This window comes from Macaca thibetana, chromosome 10 (assembly GCF_024542745.1).
Source record: "Macaca thibetana thibetana isolate TM-01 chromosome 10, ASM2454274v1, whole genome shotgun sequence".
Lineage (NCBI taxonomy): Eukaryota > Metazoa > Chordata > Mammalia > Primates > Cercopithecidae > Macaca > Macaca thibetana.
In genome coordinates, this window is record NC_065587.1 from 93,930,250 (window position 1) to 93,950,005 (window position 19,756).

General features: G+C 43.7%; 1 protein-coding gene across 2 annotated transcripts in view; it reads right to left on the bottom strand.

The window, feature by feature from the left end:
- The window catches only part of ABHD12 (abhydrolase domain containing 12, lysophospholipase), a 77,198-nt gene that overhangs the window by 31,143 nt on the left and 26,299 nt on the right, over positions 1 to 19,756 (bottom strand). For both annotated transcript variants that reach the window (XM_050745491.1, XM_050745492.1), the window contains exon 2: positions 6,835 to 6,959. In XM_050745491.1, coding sequence (XP_050601448.1) covers positions 6,835 to 6,959 — 125 coding nt within the window. The remainder of the gene's footprint in view (positions 1 to 6,834; positions 6,960 to 19,756) is intronic.

Here is a 19,756-nt window from a genome sequence, read left to right on the forward strand (position 1 = left end):
AATAAAAATGGGGACTGGAGAGAGAAAACTTGTGCTTCGAAAAAATATATATATAGTATACCTGTTGTTAGATGTTCTTGCATTTTTCCTGCAGTTTGGAAGGACCAAATCTTAAATTCTTTGTGGGCTACAAGTCACCAAACTAATGCATTCAAATCTTTACTTTTAAAACTGGGAATTGCACTCTTTACCCTATTCCTCATTATTAACCTTATAGTTCACTGTTCCCTTAAATGCAGTGCTAAAACTATAGATGACAATAGTAATGCCTTTGCCATGCAAGCCTTGGATCTCCAGCCATGCCTGTGTGAGTATGCTCAGAGCTGCAAAGTGGTTCCATTCCTTTCACCTTGGGGTAAACACCTACCCCCACTACACTCCTGGCCGGCAGGAAGAAGTTAGAGCTGTCTTTGCCCTTTCTCCATCTTCATTAGCTAACACCTGAAAATTAAGGTGTTATGAAACCCAAAGGGGTATGAGACGCGGTGGCGCATGCCTACAATCCCAGCACTTTGGGAGGCCAAGGCGGGTGGATCACGAGGTCAGGAGTTCGAGACTAGCTTGGCCAGCATAGAGAAACCCTGTCTCTACTAAAACTACAAAAATTAGCCAGGCGTGGTGGTGCGCGCCTATAGTCCCAGCTACTTGGGAGCCTGAGGCAAGAGATTGCTTGAACCCGGGAGGCAAAGATTGCAGTGAGCTGAGATCGTGCCACTGCACTCCAGTCTGGGTGACAGAACAAGGCTCTGTCTCAAAAAACAAACAAACAAAAAACCAAAAACAAAAAACGAGAGGGAGGGACTGAAACTACCATTCCAGAACTGTAACTGAGACAGTGAAAGAGATCTGACCTGACTGACTCCATCTTGGTTCTAACCTCCACACTGTCCTTGTTTACTCCTGGCCATAGGCTAAACTAACTTTGGGAGAAGCTTAGTTTATAGTTTAAAGCAAAGATGATACCCTTTCTGGAAACAAACCTCCTTCTTGCCTGGGGACTAGACTGCCTTTTTAGGACTAACATTTTGGCTACAAGATTGGAAATTGTTGTGGTTTAGGAGTCATGCAGCTGGAGGCTACAAGACTCTGACCCCTCCCCAAATTGCTCCTAGTGATAAAATCACTATTGTAAAACCTAAGACCAGTGCTTGAGATATTTTGCAGACCCTGAACTTCATGGATCAGGTGGCACCATCCAGATGATAAACTAGCTCATCTGATCCTGTGGCCCCCACAACACAGGAACTGACTCAGCGCAAGAAGACAGCTTTGACTCCCTATGATTTCATCTCTGAGCTGACCATCAGCACTTCCAGCTCACCGGCTTCCCCACACCCACCAAGTTGTCCTTAAAAACTCTGATCCCTGAATGCTACCGGAGAGTGATTTGAGTAATAATAAAACTCCAATCTCCTGGAAAAAAAAAAAAAAACACGGCCATACAAGTATTTAGATTTTATCCTGGCAAGGGGACTCAGAGAAGGCTCCCGACCAGAGGGAGTGCCTGGAAAGCAAGTCCACTTCAGGCTCTGGAGTGGGAAAATGAGTCCACTTCAGACTCTAGGGCCCACTCCTGCTGCCTCATCCTGGGAATTCACCACACACTTCGGGAGCCTGAGAGCTGCAGCCCAGGGTGCAAGTCTCTCATCTGACAGCCGGGAGGGGGGGGTGGCCTCCCCAATACAACTCTGAATATCCACGCCGGGGGCCCACTGCCCATCCCACATCTAGACCCACTCAGCCAAATCCTGCCTCTGATGCTGGAACCAGCCCTGATTCTGCCAGATGGGGAGCGGGCACCATTGAGGGCCGAGGACACTGGGCTTCCACCGGCTCCACTTCAGGCCTCACTCAGTTCTGTGTCTGGAGAAGGATGCCAAGCTCTTGGGACACAAACTGTCCAAGAGTTCTGAGAGCATTCCCCGGCCACTGAAAAGTATTTTACAAGGATTAGCAGCTAATCCAGAAAGCTTCCAAGCCCAAGAAATCTAAGAACTAGGAAGCCAAATTCTACTCCAGGACGGCCTCATTCCAGGAAGCTGGTCTTCCAGTTCACTTTTACTCGGTTTAGAAACAACCATGAGGCTGGGTGTGGTGGCTTATGCCTGTAATCCCAGCACTTTGGGAGGCCGAGGTGGGCGGATCACCTGAGGTCAGGAGTTCGAGACCAGCCTGACCAACATGGAGAAACCCCATCTCTACTAAAAATACAAAATTAGCCGGGCGTGGTGGCGCATGCCTGTAATTTCAACTACTCGGGAAGGCTGAGGCAGGAGAATCGCTTGAACCCAGAAGGCGGAGGTTGCAGTGAGCTGAGATTGTGCCACTGCACTCTAGCCTGGGCAACTAAGAGCGAAACTCTGTCTCAAAAAAAAAAAAAAAAAAAAAAAAAAAAAGAGAAAAAAGAAACAACCATGAAAAGGAGGCACAGTGACTGCTCTGAAGTCCCCCAGATACTGCCTGGCACCTTCTTTTCCGCAGCAGCACCTCCAACCAGCGTCATGTGGCATGGGAGGCATGGAGCTTGGCTGGTCCCAGGGATCACACAGCCCCAGAGCGGGTGGCTGTAGGAACCACCTGGCCAGTATTACTCTAAATGAGCAGAAATGCTTCAAAGTGAGATGGGTGGTGAGATGGGTTGGTGTGTGCAGGGTCACAGGATCCACCCAGGACCAGAAGCACTACTGGCTCACTCCTGCAGACCAGTGCCAGGCGAGTGCCAGGACCCTCTGGCCTCCCGCGTGGTCAGATCACCCATGGACATCGACTCTTTGTGGCCCCCGTGACTCTGGCATGCTGGCTGGAGTCCACCCTGCCCAGGCCCCTGCTTCATCCACAGGCCTGGGGTGGGGACAGAATGCTCAGCCCCGTGGCAGCCCCACAGGAGTGGCCCGGGCAGTGTGCCGCCACTGAGGTCCAGCTCTCCCATGGCTCCCTCTCACAGGCTCTTCTGAACTGGGAGCTCCTCACAGGGGCCCCAGCACCATGGGCAAGCAAGGCCCACAGGGCTGCTGGGACTGAGGCCTCTAGCTGCTCCTGCTTCCCCCAGTTTTCACTGTCCAGCCTCCAGTTACGTCATCACGTACCAGCAACCAAAAACATCAACAGGCAGGATGGAGAATGGATTCTGCACACACGGGTGCCATGGAGAGTGAAGGAGTGAGAATGTGAGGGTGGAAAACGACCTGCTCTGTCATACTTCTTTTAGCTCACCTGCAAAATATTTGGTGGGGGAAAGGCTGAAACTACTGAGCTGTGATGGTCTTTGAGTGCTGAGGGTCTGAACACGGAGCTAAGTCTCATTCCAATCACTGTGAGTAACAGAGCAGCCTTGATACCCGCAGCCATAAGAGGTGTGGTGTCAACAAGGGAAAGCCTGGGTTGGTTATTTGGGTTTTATCAAATTCCAATTACCTGATGCAGGCTTACAGGGCCTTCCGTGTGAAAAAAGAGGGACAAGAAAAGAAAGGTAACAGGAGTTAACAGGGACTGCTCAGGGGAAGGACAAAGAGGAATCTGGCCCTTTGCTTTAAAAACAAATGCATGATGATAGATCGGACCTATTTCCAAAAAATCCCTGCCTAGCCTGTAAACCAAGACATGACTTTCACCAAGAGATTCCTTCTTGATCTGAAGGCAAGTAACGGCTGGGAAGATATTCTAGGCTTCATAAATGCTGAGTCTCATCCAAACATCTTTTGGATGGGATCAGACTGTGAATACAAGTATTGAAAAGCACATATATTTATGTGTATGTAAACGGACACATATAAAAAGGGTCAGTAGGAAATAAACTACAGTGTTAACAAGGATTTTCTCAGAGTAATGTTCATTTTCTTATTTATTCTATTGAGAGTTCTTTTTTTAGCTAATTCTTTGTTTCTAGAATAATCATGATGTTTTGCTTATGAAAATTTATTTAAAGTAGAATAATGCCTTAAATTGTAGTTGCTATGTTTCTTTAAAAGCTTATTTATCTAATTTATACATTTGGTTTCAGATAGATTTGCTGTGAAGAATATTTTAACCACATTCTAGCGCCCAAGAGATTGCTACTCCTCCTGTAATGTTGAATGGATGCCCAGGTCATGCTTCTTGTCTGGAGACAAGAGCAGAGGCACCTCCCCAACAAAACTCCAAATCACCGCAGGGCCACGCCACAGACCCCACCTCCTTGGCGCCACAGACAGGCACAGACCTGTAAACCTTGGATGCACATTACAACTGGAAAACCAACAAGCTCCATGCTGCTCCTCTGAAGACTGCCCTTCCTCCCAAAGGGGGAGACAGAGACCCACACTTGGAAGGGCCTCACGCACTGACAAAATACACCGTGGCTTCCTGGGGAGGACAGTGTGGCCTGGAGATGAGGGTCGCTCATCATGGGGAGGAGGGAGGAGTAGGGTGTGGGGGCCAGGCAGATGCCCAGGGGGGTGAGGCAGAAGGCATGTCCAATCGCTGCTCCCAGGGACACTGTTTCTTGGTGCTAGACCTTTGGTCAACTTTTCAAAAGAGGATGGAAACACAGATTTTTATCATACTGGCAACTAAAAATCTCTTTCAAAAACACCACTGGGCTGGGTGCAGTGGCTCACGCCTGTACTCCCAGCACTTTGGGAGGCCAAGGCGGGAGGATCTTTTGAGCCCAGGAGTTTGACGCCAGCCTGGGCAACATGGCAAAACCCCATCTCCACTAAATATAAAAAATTAGCCAGATGTGGTGGTGGTGGGTGCCTGGAGTCCCAGCAACTCAGGAGGCTAATGTGAGAGGATCACCTGAACCTGGAAGGTCGAGGCTGCAGTGAGCCATGATCACACCCCTGCAGTCCAGCTGGGGCAACAGAGCCACGCCCTGTCTCAGAACAAAACAAAACAACAAAACAAAATGCCACTGTAGGCTCTCCTACTCCAGTGTGGCAAACAGGTGGAAGGAAATCATTAAGGATGGGCAACACCCTGGGAGGCTCAGCCTCCCCTACCCAAGCCCAGCCCTACTCTCCCATGCCACGGGGCTGGACCAGGAGAACCCAAAGTTCTCCCTCATAGCAGTCTGCCACTTCCTTAGGAAATCCACAGAGCAAAATCTGTAGGCTGTGTGTCTACAGTAGCCCAAACAATCAAGTTAAAGAAAATCTATTCAATTCAAACATTTGCTGGGAGCCCACAATGTACTAGGCCACACAGGGCAATGCACCCCACACACCCTCCCTTAAGAACCAGCTCACGTGCCCGGCAGCAAAGGCACCTGCCCAAGGAGGCCAGCAAAGGTGCAAAAGCTGTGAGGGTCAAGTCTGAGGTCTGTTGATGGTGAACCTGCAGTCCTTGTAGCTTCGTGTTTATACCTAAGCCCCAAATCCTTTCTGGGCTGTACTATGTATATTTAAGGAACATTAAAGTCAGAAAAACAAAACTCTCATCATTTTGGTATACTGTTAGTTTCTTTTTGAGTTTGTGCTTCTTACAAGTGGCAAGACTTAGAGATGAAAAATTCCTAGAAGTTCTACTTTTCCGTTAGAAAAATCAAATGCCTCTTAGTACACTACATGTGTTTTACAATTAAGACACCCAAATAAAAAAGTCAGATTTACAAAGTATTAAATAACCTTACAATTTCTGTTCTTCTTACCAGCATTAAAAAAACAAAAACAAAAACAAAGAAACAGAAATTCCTTTTTTAGCCAGTCATTTCCTAAGTTTCTGTGATTAAGTCTATTATAGACTGAACACCCAAACTCATAAGCCCAGATGCCTGCAGAGGGAGTCTGGAGCCTCTCAGTACCTCCTGTGTTCCTCTGTGGCCTCCTCCTTTCCTCCTCCTCCCACCCCACCAGCTCACCTGCTGCCTCAGCAATATCAGGCCCAGCTTTGCAAGCCTTAAACTCCCAAACACGCAAGGCCAGACTCACTATGTGCAAACCAATCTAGCTACAAAGTGACCCCAGAGCCCCTGCCTCATCCTGTTCTAATGCTGTCAGCACCTGCCTCTCAGGCTGTCCTTCACAGAACACCCGCCGTGTGCAAGCCCTCATTGTTCTCAAACAACCTCGTTTGTTTGAGAACAACCTCGAGGTTGTTCTCAAACCTCGTACCCACAGATGCAGCCCTTTCCTTGGAGCCTCACTTGTAGGACTGTTCCCTGGGCCATGTGCCCAGAGCCTCTGCCTTCGACCTCATGGGCTTGATACATCTGCACCTTTCTCCTTCCACATCTCCAAAAGCAAATACACAACGTGAAAAAACACACAAGATCCAAGTTCACTCAAGGAGACTACAATACCTACAAGGGCCAGCACAAAATTCCACAGAAACCAAAGTACTGTATATCTGGATTTTTTAGGGGTATAAAAAACTAATTTGTTTTAAAAAAGAAACTATACTTTCTAGTGGTCATCTTTTCTAAAGGCAGTTAGGCTCCTAGAATGCACAACTGACAAGGCATCTCCAACATGATGGCTTCAGCTGACTTCTCAGGTTGTCAACATTTTTACTCACCTCAGCTGAAGACAGACACGCTGGGCCCCCAGTGCAGTGTAGTCTTCTGTGGACACAAATCCAGCACCGGAGAGCAACCCTAGCACAGAAAGTCCTCTAGCTGGGAAAGGGCACAGGGACCTTTCTGGGTAATAAAAGTGTTCTATTTCTCAATCTGGGTGGTAGCTCTACCTCTCTCTCTATAAAGATATAGGTATATAAACTGTACACTTAAGATATATACCCTTCACTGCATGTAAACTAAATCACCATTAAAGTAAAAAGACTCCCCCTAAAATCAGACATCATCATGAAAAGGAACCCTTACTAAAATTAAAGGAAAAATGGACACATACCACTTACCGAAATTCAAGAAAATCAGTTTGGCCTGTATTCCAGGACATAGTTTGATAAGAAATGGAATGGCAATGTACAACCCCAAAACACAGAAGAGTATCTTCCTCAGGCGCAACCATAGGCCCTTTCGCCTGCAAGAGAAAAGCAATGAATCGGTCAAAAGGCAGTAGGTGTCATTTTGCTGTAGTTTGTCAATAGTGTTATGAAAATCCCTAAAGAGCCACACGTATTTTTTTTTTCCACAAGGATACTGCCAATAATAAAAGTAGCCTCCCACCTGCCTTTGCTCAAGTAATTATTTTAGATAGTCTTTAACTTGAGCTTAGAACTCTACTGGGGGTAAGAGGAACTTTTTTTCTTGAAAGACAAAGAAATAGCTAATGATTTCTTACATTTGCCCTTGCGGAAGAATCCAGCAGAGAAAGCAGACCCCACAATGCCCCCCACCTGACATCAGACCCCGGCTATAACCTCATATCAGGGAAGAGAGGCCTCCTCAGGCCTCCCGATCAGTCTTCTGTGAGCCAACTGCAGGCAGGCGTAGGTTACTCATTAGCTCCTGGTAGGAAGCACGCAGACCAAGGACATCAACAGAACCTGCCTGACCAGGTCCTCGGAGAGCAGGAGGCTAAGAACTGGCACGGTGTGTCCTTGCATTTACGTGTGGGCGAGCCCCTCTGTACCCACTCAACAGAGGACCCTTTTCCAGGCCCGTCAAGCCAGGTCGCATGACCCTCTTCTAATTCCTCTCCAGCTCGAGTTCTCATCATGTTCCCAAACCTCCTTTCAAAACTATCTCTAACCCGGTGATTCTCAAACTCCTTGGTCTCAGGACTTCTCTACAGTACAAAATTGAGGACCCTACAGAGCTTCTGCTCAAAGAGCTTTTTAACTTCTCATTTGACAGACAGTCAAAAACAGTTTATATTTATGATGATCTGTCATATGAGAAGTTAAAGATAAGACATTTTAAAATGTCTATTAATTCATCTAATAATAACAATCCATTACATGTTGTTATAAACAGTATTTGTTATGAAAAATAATTTTCCAATACAAAAAATTTTAGTGAGGAGAAAACCAAAAAATTTTAGTGAGAAGAGTGACATTAACATTATTACACCTTTCTCTAAGTCAGAGAGCTTAACAGAAAGATGGACTCTCCTATCTGCTTCTGCATGCAACGTGCTGTGAATCCACATATCACATATCATCTGGAAAACCTCACTAAACACCCATGAGAGGAGGATGAAAAAAGGCAAATCACACCTTGACACTACTATGGAAATCGGTCGGACCTTACTGACCCTCTGCAAGGATCAGGGAACGAAAGAGTGCCAAGGGCACACCTGTAGGGCCACCGTTCTAACTTACCATATGACTCTAAATCTAGTGGGACAAGCTATCTCTGGACTGTTTCCAAACAGTCTTAAAACCACATATTGAACTGCTGATACAAGCAACAATACAGATGAATCTCAAAATGATTGTTATGTTAAATAAGACATCCAAAAAAGACCATATACTATGTAATTCCATGTCTAAAATTCTAGAAAAGGTAAAACTCTAAGGACAGAAAAACAGAACAGAGAGAGGTTGCCAGGGGCTGGGGGTGGAGCAGATGGACTGTAAGGGCCAGGAGAGGGTCTTGGAGTGATGGAACATACTTTACCTTGATGTGGCTGTGGTTACACGATGGCATACATTTGTCAAGACTCACTCAATTGTACACTTAGAATCCATGAACTTTGTCATATGTAAATAATCTCAATAAAACTGATGTAAATAATAAAGCTGACAAACACCTCAATAAAGCTGATGACAAATATGCACATCCGATAATGTAACTCATTCACTCATTTTCCTGGTTCATTCAGAGATCATCATCGAGAGCCTGGCACTCTCAGGTGGTGGACAGTCAGGGCAGCAAAGGATGGCGCCCACACTTGTGCTGTGCTCACAGCCCACTGGGTGTTAATCAAGCACAAGGGCCGTGGCAGGCTGGGTGAGAGGTACCTGCTGCTGGGGATACTGTCCAGGGTGATCTGAGCTAGTTGGGCTACCAGGGACAAGGCCATTGGACTGATACAGTAATTTAGGAATACAAGAGTTAACTAGATGGTGGGGAGAACAGTTTAAAATGGCATCGTAAACACCATACATGATCTAGCTTTTCAAAGAGGGTATATTAATCACAATATTGAGGTTCAAAGTGCCAGCTCTGAAGTCTGGTTCAACATCTAACCCATCACTTACTATCTGTGTAATCTTGAACAAGCGATTTAACCTCTCTGAGCCTTGTTTTCCTTAATGCTTGGTAAGGATGATAATGGTACCTCCTTTGTGTAGGTTCCTGGAAGGATTACACACAGTAACACATGTAGACTGCACATGTGAGTCCTTGCACCAAACCTGCAACACATCTTAGCTTCCATCACCAACTCTTTATTCTTGTTAAAGAGCAGGGTCTGACACAGCTAATGGCCCTGGCAGGGAGAAATTGGGAAAATGTGAGAGGTTGGAAGAGGACCAGAAAGACTCAGAACGTTATCCTGAGAGAAAACGAAAAGCCCATAAAAAGAAAGAAGCCTGCAATCAAGTGTGCCACCACTTCAATGCCTGGTGCCTATGCCTGGATCATCTGTGGTTAGTTCTGTGTCCCTCCCACAATCTCCTTACTCATCCTTCAGCACCTGCACAGATCTCTGCCCTACTGTAAGGCGTCAAGTGGTTTGCAATTTTGTGCCTCAAGAGAAAGGAAAGCCTATGTCTACACAAAGACTTGTTCAAAAATGTTCACAGCTTCAGCCTGGGCAACAACAGTGAAACTCTGTCTCAAAAAAAAAAAAAAAAAAAAAAAAAAAAAAGAGAAAGTTCAGTTTTACTCACAGTAGCCAAAAACAGAAACAACCCAAATGGCCATCAATGAGTGAATGGATAAACAAACCATGGTATGCCCTTAGAATAGAATATAATGCAGCAATAAAATGAACTAAACTATTGATACATGCAACCATGCAGATGAATCTCAAAATAACATGTTAAGCAACAGAAACCACATGAAAGATGGCCAGGTTGCCGGGCGCGGTGGCTCAAGCCTGTAATCCCAGCACTTTGGGAGGCCGAGACGGGCGGATCACGAGGTCAGGAGATCGAGACCATCCTGGCTAAAACCGTGAAACCCCGTCTCTACTAAAAATACAAAAAACTAGCCGGGCGAGGTGGCGGGCGCCTGTAGTCCCAGCTACTCCGGAGGCTGAGGCAGGAGAATGGCGTAAACCCGGGAGGCGGAGCTTGCAGTGAGCTGAGATCCGGCCACTGCACTCCAGCCCGGGCTACAGAGCAAGACTCCGTCTCAAAAAAAAAAAAAAAAAAAAAAAAGAAAGATGGCCAGGTCACTGGCAGATTTTCACTGACATATGATTTCACCCAAAAGGTATCTCTACTCATTAGCAAAACCAGTACAGACACAACACATTTTATTGCACTTCACTTTACTGCATTTTGCAGATACCACTTTTTTTTTTTTTTTTACAAATTCAAGGTTTGTGGCAACTCTGCACTAAGCAAGTCTGTCAGTGCCATTTTTCCAACATTCCAACAGCATGTGCTCGCTTTGTATCTTTGGGTCAGTATTTTTTACCGGTAAAGTTTTTTTGTTGTTGTTTGCTTTGAGATGAGGTCGCATTCTGTCACCCAAGTTGGAGTGCAGTGGCACAATTATAGCTTACTGCAGCCTCTACCTCCCAGATCCAAGCCATCCTCCCACCTTGGCCTCCCAAGTAGCTTGGATCACAAGCATGTGCCACCATACCCAGCCAGGTTTATTTTTTATTTTGTAGAGACGAGGTCTCCCTATGTTGCCCGGGCTGGTCTTGAACTCCTGGGCTCAAGTGATCCTACCATCTTGGCCTCCCAAAGGGTTGGGATTATGGGTGTGAGCCACAACCTCCCAGACTCAAGTGATCCTCCCACCTGAGTCCCCTGAGTAGCTGGGGCTGTTATAGACATGTGCCATTATGCCCAACTAATTTTTAATTTTTTTGTAGGGACAGTGTCTCCCTACGTTGCCCAGGCTGGTCTCGAACTCCTAGGCTAGGGCAATCCACCCACCCTGGCCTTCCAAAGTGCTGGGATTACAGGCATGAGCCACCATACCTGGGCTAAAGTATTTTTTTTTTTTTTTTTTTTTTTTTTTGAGACGGAGTCTCGCTCTGTCCAGGCTAGAGTGCAGTGGCCGGATCTCAGCTCACTGCAAGCTCCGCCTCCCGGGTTTATGCCATTCTCCTGCCTCAGCCTCCCAAGTAGCTGGGACTACAGGCGCCTGCCACCTCGCCCGGCTAGTTTTTTGTATTTTTTTAAGTAGAGACGGGGTTTCACCGTGTTAACCAGGATGGTCTTGATCTCCTGACCTCGTGATCCACCCGTCTCGGCCTCCCAAAGTGCTGGGATTACAGGCTTGAGCCACCACGCCCGGCCCGTAAAGTATTTTTAAATTAAGGTATGTACACTGTTTTCTTAGATAAAACCTGCCAAAACTCACATAAGAAATAGACAATCTGAACAAGCCTGTTTCTATTAAATAAATTGAATCAATAATTAACAACCTTTCAAAACAGAAATCACTGGGCCCAGATGGGTTCACTGGGGAATTCTACCAAACATTTAAGGAAGAAATTACACCAATTCTCTGCAATCTCTTCCAGAAGACAGAAGCAATCTCTTTTTAACTTATCCTATAAGCTCAGCATTACCCTAAATGAGACAAAGACATTACAAAAAAGAAGACTAAGCTGGGCCTAGTGGTATGTGCCTGTGATCACAGCTACTTGGGAGGCTGAGGCAGGAGGATGGCTTCAGCCCAGGACTTCAAGGCCAGCCTGGGCAACATCTCAGAAAAAAAGAATGAGGTCGGGCACAGTGGCTCACACATGTAATTCCAGCACTTTGGAAGGCCAAGATGGGTGGAGTTCAAGACCACCTGGCCAACACGGGGAAATCCTGTCTCTACTAAAAATACAACAATTAGCTGGGCATGGTGGCAGGCGTCTGTAATCTCAGCTACTTGGAAAGCTGAAGCAGGAGAATCGCTTGAACCTGGGAGGTGGAGGTTGCAGTGAGCTGAGATCACACCACTGCACTTCAGCCTGGGTGACAAAGCAAAAAATAAAATAAAATAATTAAAAAATAAAGAAAGCTAAAGACCAATACTCTCATGAACATAAATGCAAAATCCTCTAAAAAATATTAGCAAAGCAAATTCAATAATGTATAAAAAGAATTATACACTATGGCCAAGTGGGATTTGTCCCAGGTATGCAAGGCTAGTTCAATATAAGAAAATCAATTAACGTAATACATTACATCAACAGGCTAAAAAAGAAAAATCACATGATCATATAAATAGACGCAAAAAAGCATCTGACAAAATCTACACCCATTCATGATTAAAAAGCCTCAGCACACTAGGAATAAAGGGCAACTTCCTCAACTTGATAATATCTACAAAAAACAGTTAACATCTTACTTAATGATGAAAAGCTTGAAGCTTTCCTGCTAAGATTAAGAACAAAGCAAGATTACACAATAAAACAAGAAAAGGAGATAACAGGTATAGAGACCGGGGAAGGAAAAAAATAAAATTGTTTGCAGATCACATGACTGTCTATGTAGAAGATCTAAAACTTGGAACTAATTAGTGATTATTGCAAGGTTCCAAGATACAAAGTTAATATACATAAGCCAGTAGTTTGCATATATACCAGCAATGTGAAATCCAAAACATATTGCCATTTACATTAGCAACCCCCACAATGAACTACTTAGATACAAATCCAACAAAATATGTACAAGATCTAAATAAGAAAAACTATAAAACTCTGATGAAACATATAAAGGAAGAACTAAATAAAGAGATATTCCATCTTCATGGATAGGAAGGCCCAATATTGTCAATATGTCAGTTCTTCCCAACTTTGTAGATTCAATATAATCACAATCAAATCCCAGCAAGTTATTTCCTGGATATTGACAAACTGATCCTAAAGTTTATATAGAGAGGCAAAAGACTCAGGATAGACAGCATTAAAGGAGAAGAACAAACTTGGAGGATTGACACAACCTGGCTTGAATACTTACAATAAAGCCACAGTAATCAAGACAGTGGTGTACTGTCAAAAATACGAACAGACCAACGAGCCTAGAAATAGACCCACATAACTATAATCAACCGATCTGTGACAAAGGAGCAAGGGCAATACAACGGAGTAAAGATGATCTTTTCCACAAATGGTGCTGTAACAACTGTACATTCATACGGGAAAAAAAATGAATGAAGATATAGACCTGATACCCTTCACAAAAATAAAACTCAAAATGCGTCATAGACCTAAATGTAAAAACCAGAAAACTGTAAAACTCTTAGGAGATAACAGAGAAAAAAATTTAGGTGAACTTGGGTATGATGAAGACTTTTTTTTTTTTTTTTTTCCTGGAGATGGAGTCTCGCTCTGTCACCTAAGCTGGAGTGCAGTGGCGCCATCTCGGCTCACTGCAACCTCTGCCTCCTAGGTTCAAGCAATTCTCCTGCCTCAGTCTCCTGAGCAGCTGAGACTACAGGCGAGTGCCACCACCCCCAGTTGATTTTTTGTATTTTTAGCAGAGACGGGTTTTCACCGTGTTAGCCAGGATGGTCTCGATCTCCTGATCTTGTGATCCGCCCACCTCAGCCTCCCAAAGTGCCGGGATTACAAGCGTGAGCCACAGAGCCCGGCCGATGAAGACTTTTTAGATACAAAACTACCAAGGTAAGATCCATGAAAGAGGCCGGGCGCGGTGGCTGAAGCCTGTAATCCCAGCACTTTGGGAGGCCGAGACGGGCGGATCACGAGGTCAGGAGATCGAAACCATCCTGGCTAACACGGTGAAACCCCGTCTCTATTAAGAAATACAAAAAACTAGCCGGGCGAGGTGGCGGGCGCCTGTAGTCCCAGCTACTCGGGAGGCTGAGGCCGGAGAATGGCGTGAACCCGAGAGGCGGAGCTTGCAGTGAGCTGAGATCCGGCCACTGCACTCCAGCCTGGGCGACAGAGCGAGACTCCGTCTCAAAAAAAAAAAAAAAAAAAAAAAAAGATCCATGAAAGAAATATTAATCAGCTAGGCTTCATTAAACTTGAAAACTTCTGCTCTGTGAAAGACAATGTCAAAAGAATGAGAAGATAAGCCACAGACAGGGAAAAACATATTGACAAAAGTGTATCTGATAAAAGACTGTTATACAAAATATACAAAGAACTCTTAAAATTTGATAATAAGAAAACAAATAACTGGATTTTACAAGGAGCAAAGGACCTGAACAGACACCTCTCCAAAGAAGATGCACAGATGGCAAGTAAGCATATGAAAAGGTGTTCACATATATGTAATCAGAGAAAGGCAAATTAAAACAACAAGATATCACTACACACTATTAGAATGGCCAAAATGCAAAACACTGATAACACTCAATGCTAGGAGAATGTGGAGCAACAGGAATTCTCATTCATTCCCAGTGGGAATGCAAACATGGTACACAGTCACTTGGGAAGACAGTTTGGCAACTCCTCCCAAAACTAAAGATATTCTTACTATATGATCTAGCAATCAGGCTCCTTGGTACCTACTCAAATAAATGAAAAATATATGTCCACACAAAAACCTGTATACAGACATTTACAGCAGCTTTATTAATAACTGCCAAAAGTTTGCCATTCACATTAGCAACCCTCAAAATGAACTACTTAGATACAAGTCCAACAAAATATGTACAAGACCTAAATAAGAAAAACTATAAAACTGCAAAAAGTTTGGCAGTCATTAATAAAGATAAGATAACCAAGATAAGATGTCCTATGATAGGTGAGTGAATAAATAAACTGGTACATCCAGACAATGGAATATTATTCAATGCTAAACAGAAATCAGCAATCAAGCCATGAAAAGAACATGGCAGAAACTTAATATTACTTAGTGAAGCTTATTACTAAGTGAAAGAAGCTCATCTCAAAAGGCTATATACTATATGACTCCAAGTATGTGACATTCTGTAAAAGGTAAAACTATGGAGATGGCAAAAAGATTAGTGGTCATCCAGGGATGGCACAGATTTTTAGGGCAGTGAAACTATTGTGTATGATATAACAATGGTAAATAAGTATTATACATTTGTCGAAATCTCATAAAATGCACATCAAGCGTGAACCCTACTTAATGCAAACTATGGATTTGGGGTGATGATGTGTCAATGCTGGTTCACTGATTCTAGCAAACATACCATTGCAGTGCAGGATGTGGATAGTGTGGCATACCATGTGTGACAGGGGCGGGAAGGGAGTGCACGGGAAATTCTGTACTTCCCACTCGATTCTGCTGCAGACCTAAAACTGCTCTAAAAAATAAAGTTTATTATTATTATTATTATTATTTGACATGGAGTCCCGCTCTGTTGCCCAGGCTGGAGTGCAGTGGTGCGATCTGCAGGCTCCCCCTCCCGGGTTCACGCCATTCTCCTACCTCAGCCTCCTGAGTAGCTGGGATTACAGGCATCCGCCACCACGCCCGGCTAATTTTTTGTATTTTTAGTAGAGATGGGGTTTCACCATGGTAGCCAGGATGGTCGCGATCTCCTGACCTCGTGATCCACCCGCCTCGGCCTCCCAAAGTGCTGAGATTATATAGGCGTGAGCCACTGCGCCCGGCCAAGTCTACTAATTTTTTAAAGTCAACAATAAAATGTTACTCATAGCTGTCAAGTGTCTTTGGACTCCACAGAAAACCTGAAGCACAGGATGAGAGATGAGGGTGGTACAGGATAAGAGATGAGAATGGCAGTTAGTGTTCAGAGACTTGAGATGGAAATAAAAGTAAATATTACACTAAGAAATCCACAGAACCAGAAAGAGAAAACTACCTAATTTTGAAACCTTCACAGCTTACATATTAGAAGTTTTATATCATTATTTTTACCAGACATATATATAAATAATTAAATTCTGCAAGAGTCTCATAAGGGACAAGAGTTGGTCATCTGGAAATACTGCCAACATGGTGTTTTCAGCAGGGTACTCCCCAGCACCCTTGTCTCTCCTGGACTGCAACCATTATCTGTCCTTAAAACTGTACCAGGATGTGTGATTGCGGATGCCTCTTTCTCTCTCATCCTGTGAGTTTTTTCTTCACTTAATTATGAACTACTATATTATTTTAATACCTAAGAGTATAAGTTTCCATAATAAAATTTATTTTTTCTAGATTCCATTTCAGTCAGTGTTATGGTCAAGGATAAATCTTGGCCAGGTGTGGTGGTTCACACCTGTAATCCCAGCACTTTGAGTGGCCAAGGCAGCAGGACCCCTTGAGCCCCTTGAGTTTGAAACTGGCCTGGGCAACACAGGGAGACTCTGTCTCTAAAAAAAAAAATTAAAAATTAGCTGGGCATGGTGTACGTGCCTGTGGTCCTAGAGGATCGCTTGAGCCCAGAAGGAAAGATAAATATCTTCAGCAAGTCTGAAAATCTCTTGGAAAGGCAAACAAATTCTGTAAGTCTGTATTATATTTGAAAAGCATATCAGAAAAATAAAAATGTTTTCATGTTTTTAAAAAAAGTTCACATATAATGTTGGCTGTGGGTTCGGGAAAAAAAAAAAAAAAGGAAAAAAGGCTGGGCACTGGGGCTCACGCCTGTAATCCCAGCACTTTGGGAGGCCTAGATGGGCGGATGACAAGGTCAGGGATCGAGACCATCCTGTCCAACGTGGTGAAACCCCGTCTGTACTAAAAATACAAAAATTAGCTGGGCATGGTGGTACACGCCTGTAGTCCCACCTACTCAGGAAGCTGAGGCAGGAGAATCGCTTGAATCCAAGAGGCAGAGGTTGCAGTGAGCCGAGATGGCACCACTGCACTCCAGCCTGGGCAACAGAGTGGGACTCTTGTCTAAAAAAAAAAAAAAGTTCACAGATAAAAGCAACAAATACAAGAGCAACAAATACAAGAAAAAGCAATAAACAGACATTAAAGTTATTAAACTTATTAAAGTTTTGGGCTAGAAAGAGAATATGAATATACAAAATCAGGGATCAAAAAGGTCAGATGGCTGTAGATGAGATTTTTATTTTTAATAAAGAATACTATGTACTTTGCTAAGCCAAAACAATTTTGATAATTCAATGGCACAAACCATTTGGTTAAAAAAAAAAAATGCACTGGGTGTGCTGACTTGAGTCTGTGGTCACAGCTACTCGGGAGGCTGAGATGGGAGGATTACTTGAGCCCAGGAGGTTGAGGCTCAGTGAGCTGTGACTGAGCCTGTGACTAGCCATGACACTCCGGTCTGGGCAATAAAGCAAGGCTCCACCTCAAAAGAGCGTAAGTACTGAAAACTCACTCAAATTGTGTGGAAAAAAACTAATTAAACCTTTCTCCGAAGGAGGTGTTAGACAAAGTTATCAAAGACTTACATCCTTGAAAGCCACTAATCCCAGAAGGACTGACAAGCATTTCCCCCTAAATTTTAAGAAATAGATATCATATCATACAATCTGGCAAAACGGGGAAAAAAAGAGAGCACATTAAAAATCAAAGCTAGCGGCCGGGCGCGGTGGCTCATGCCTGTAATCCCAGCACTTTGGGAGGCCCAGACGGGCGGATCATGAGGTCAGGAGATCAAGACCATCCTGGCTAACATAGTGAAACCCCTTCTCTACTAAAAACACAAAAAATTAGCCGGGCGTGGTGGTGGGCGCCTGTAGTCCCAGCTACTCAGGAGGCTGAGGCAGGAGAATCCTGTGAACCCAGGAGGCGGAGCTTGCAGTGAGCCGAGATAGCACCACCACACTCCAGCGTGGGCCACTAAGCAAAACTCCGTCTCAAAAAAAAAAAAAAATCAAAACTGGCTTTAGTATAATGTGAAAATGGAATCAACATAGCACCACAAAGCAAACTACCAAGAGTTTCAATTATGAAGAGATACAAACATGCTGGTAGTATAAAAACAAATCAGGTAGGAATATAAAATAGTCCAGCTGCTATGGAAAACAGTTTCGCCATTCCTCAAAAAGTTAAGCCTAGAATTACCATATAATCTAGCAATTCCACTCCTCGATATACACTCCAAAGAATTGATATCAGGGACTGAAACAGGTAATTGTAGACCAATGTTTATAGCAACATTATTCATAATAGTCAAAAGGTGGAAGTAATCCAGTGTCCATCAACAGATGAGTAAAACAAATGAACAGATGAATGGATATACATACAATGGAGTATTATTTAGCTACAAAAATGAAATTTGGATGCATGCTATAACATGAACTTTTAAAACATTATGCTAAGTGAAATAAGCCAGACACAAAGGATAAATATTATATGATAAAGAATAAATATGACACATTTATGTGATGTACCTAGAATAGGCAAATTCATACTGACAGAAAGTCTAACAGTGCTTACCAGGAGTTGTGGGAAGGGGATAATGGGGAGGTATTACTTAATGGTTTCAGAGTTTCTATTTGGGATGGTGAAAAGTTCTGGAAATGAATGGTGGTGATGTTTGCAAAACAATGTGAAAGTATTTAATGCCACTAAATTATACACTTCAAAATGATTAAAATGGTAAATTTTATGTTATATATATTTTATATCAATGATAAATGAAATCTAGGGAACATAATGAAAGGCTAACATAACATCAACAAATAGGTTTTATTTCAGGAGCACACGTATCAGCTGCATCAATAACGTGGATGAAAGAGAGGGGCTTAAAAGGTTAGTAAAATTCAATATGTAGTCCCAATAATAAAACCCCTAGTGAAATAGGAATAGAGGACATTCCCTTAAGATGATCAAGTTTATACCTGTTTCAAACCAGTAATCAAACCCAAGCAAAACACAGCAGTAAAATACTAGACAGAGATAGGATATTCACTAGCATCACCATAATTAACACTATTCTGGAAGTGCAAGTTAAAAGAATAAGGCAAGAGAAAAGACAAAGTATAACCAAAAAAACTGGAAGATAAAAAAATAGTTGTTATGATTTGGCCCTGTCCCCACCCAAATCTCATCTTGAATTGTAATAATCCCATGTGTCAAAAGCAGGGCCAGGTACAGATAACTGAATCATGGGGGCAGTTTCCCCCATACTGTTCTCATGGTAGTAAGTCTCACGAGATCTGGTGGTTTTATAAATGGGAGTTCCACTGCACAAGCTCTCCTGTGTGCCACCATGTAAGACATGATTTTGCTTCTCTTTGCTTTTAGTGAGGCCTCCCCAGCCATGTGGAACTGTGAGCCCATTAAATCTCTTTCCTTTATAAATTACCCAGTCTCGGCCGGGTGCGGTGGCTCAAGCCTGTAATCCCAGCACTTTGGGAGGCCGAGGCGGGCAGATCACGAGGTCAGGAGATCGAGACCATCCTGGCTAACACAGTGAAACCCTGTCTCTATTAAAAAAATACAAAAAACTAGCCAGGCGAGGTGGCGGGCGCCTGTAGTCCCAGCTACTTGGGAGGCTGAGGCAGGAGAATGGCGTAAACGTGGGAGATGGAGCTTGCAGCGAGCTGAGATCTGGCCACTGCACTCCAGCCTGGGCGACAGAGCGAGACTCTGTCTCAAAAAAAAATTTTTTTTTAATAATAAATAAATAAATAAATAAATAAATAAATTACCCAGTCTCAGGTATATGTTTATTAGCAACGTGAGAACACACTAATACAGTACATTAGTACCCCAAGAGTACTAAACATAAAATCCTAAGCCCCTCAATAGACTGAATGGACCCTCTTTGGGGATCCCAGAGAAACCTGTTAACATAATTACAGCAAATGCAGAAAACGTCTTATCTGAACTTCCCTCATCTGACTAGAGCAGAACTTTATGACAGTCAGCTGCC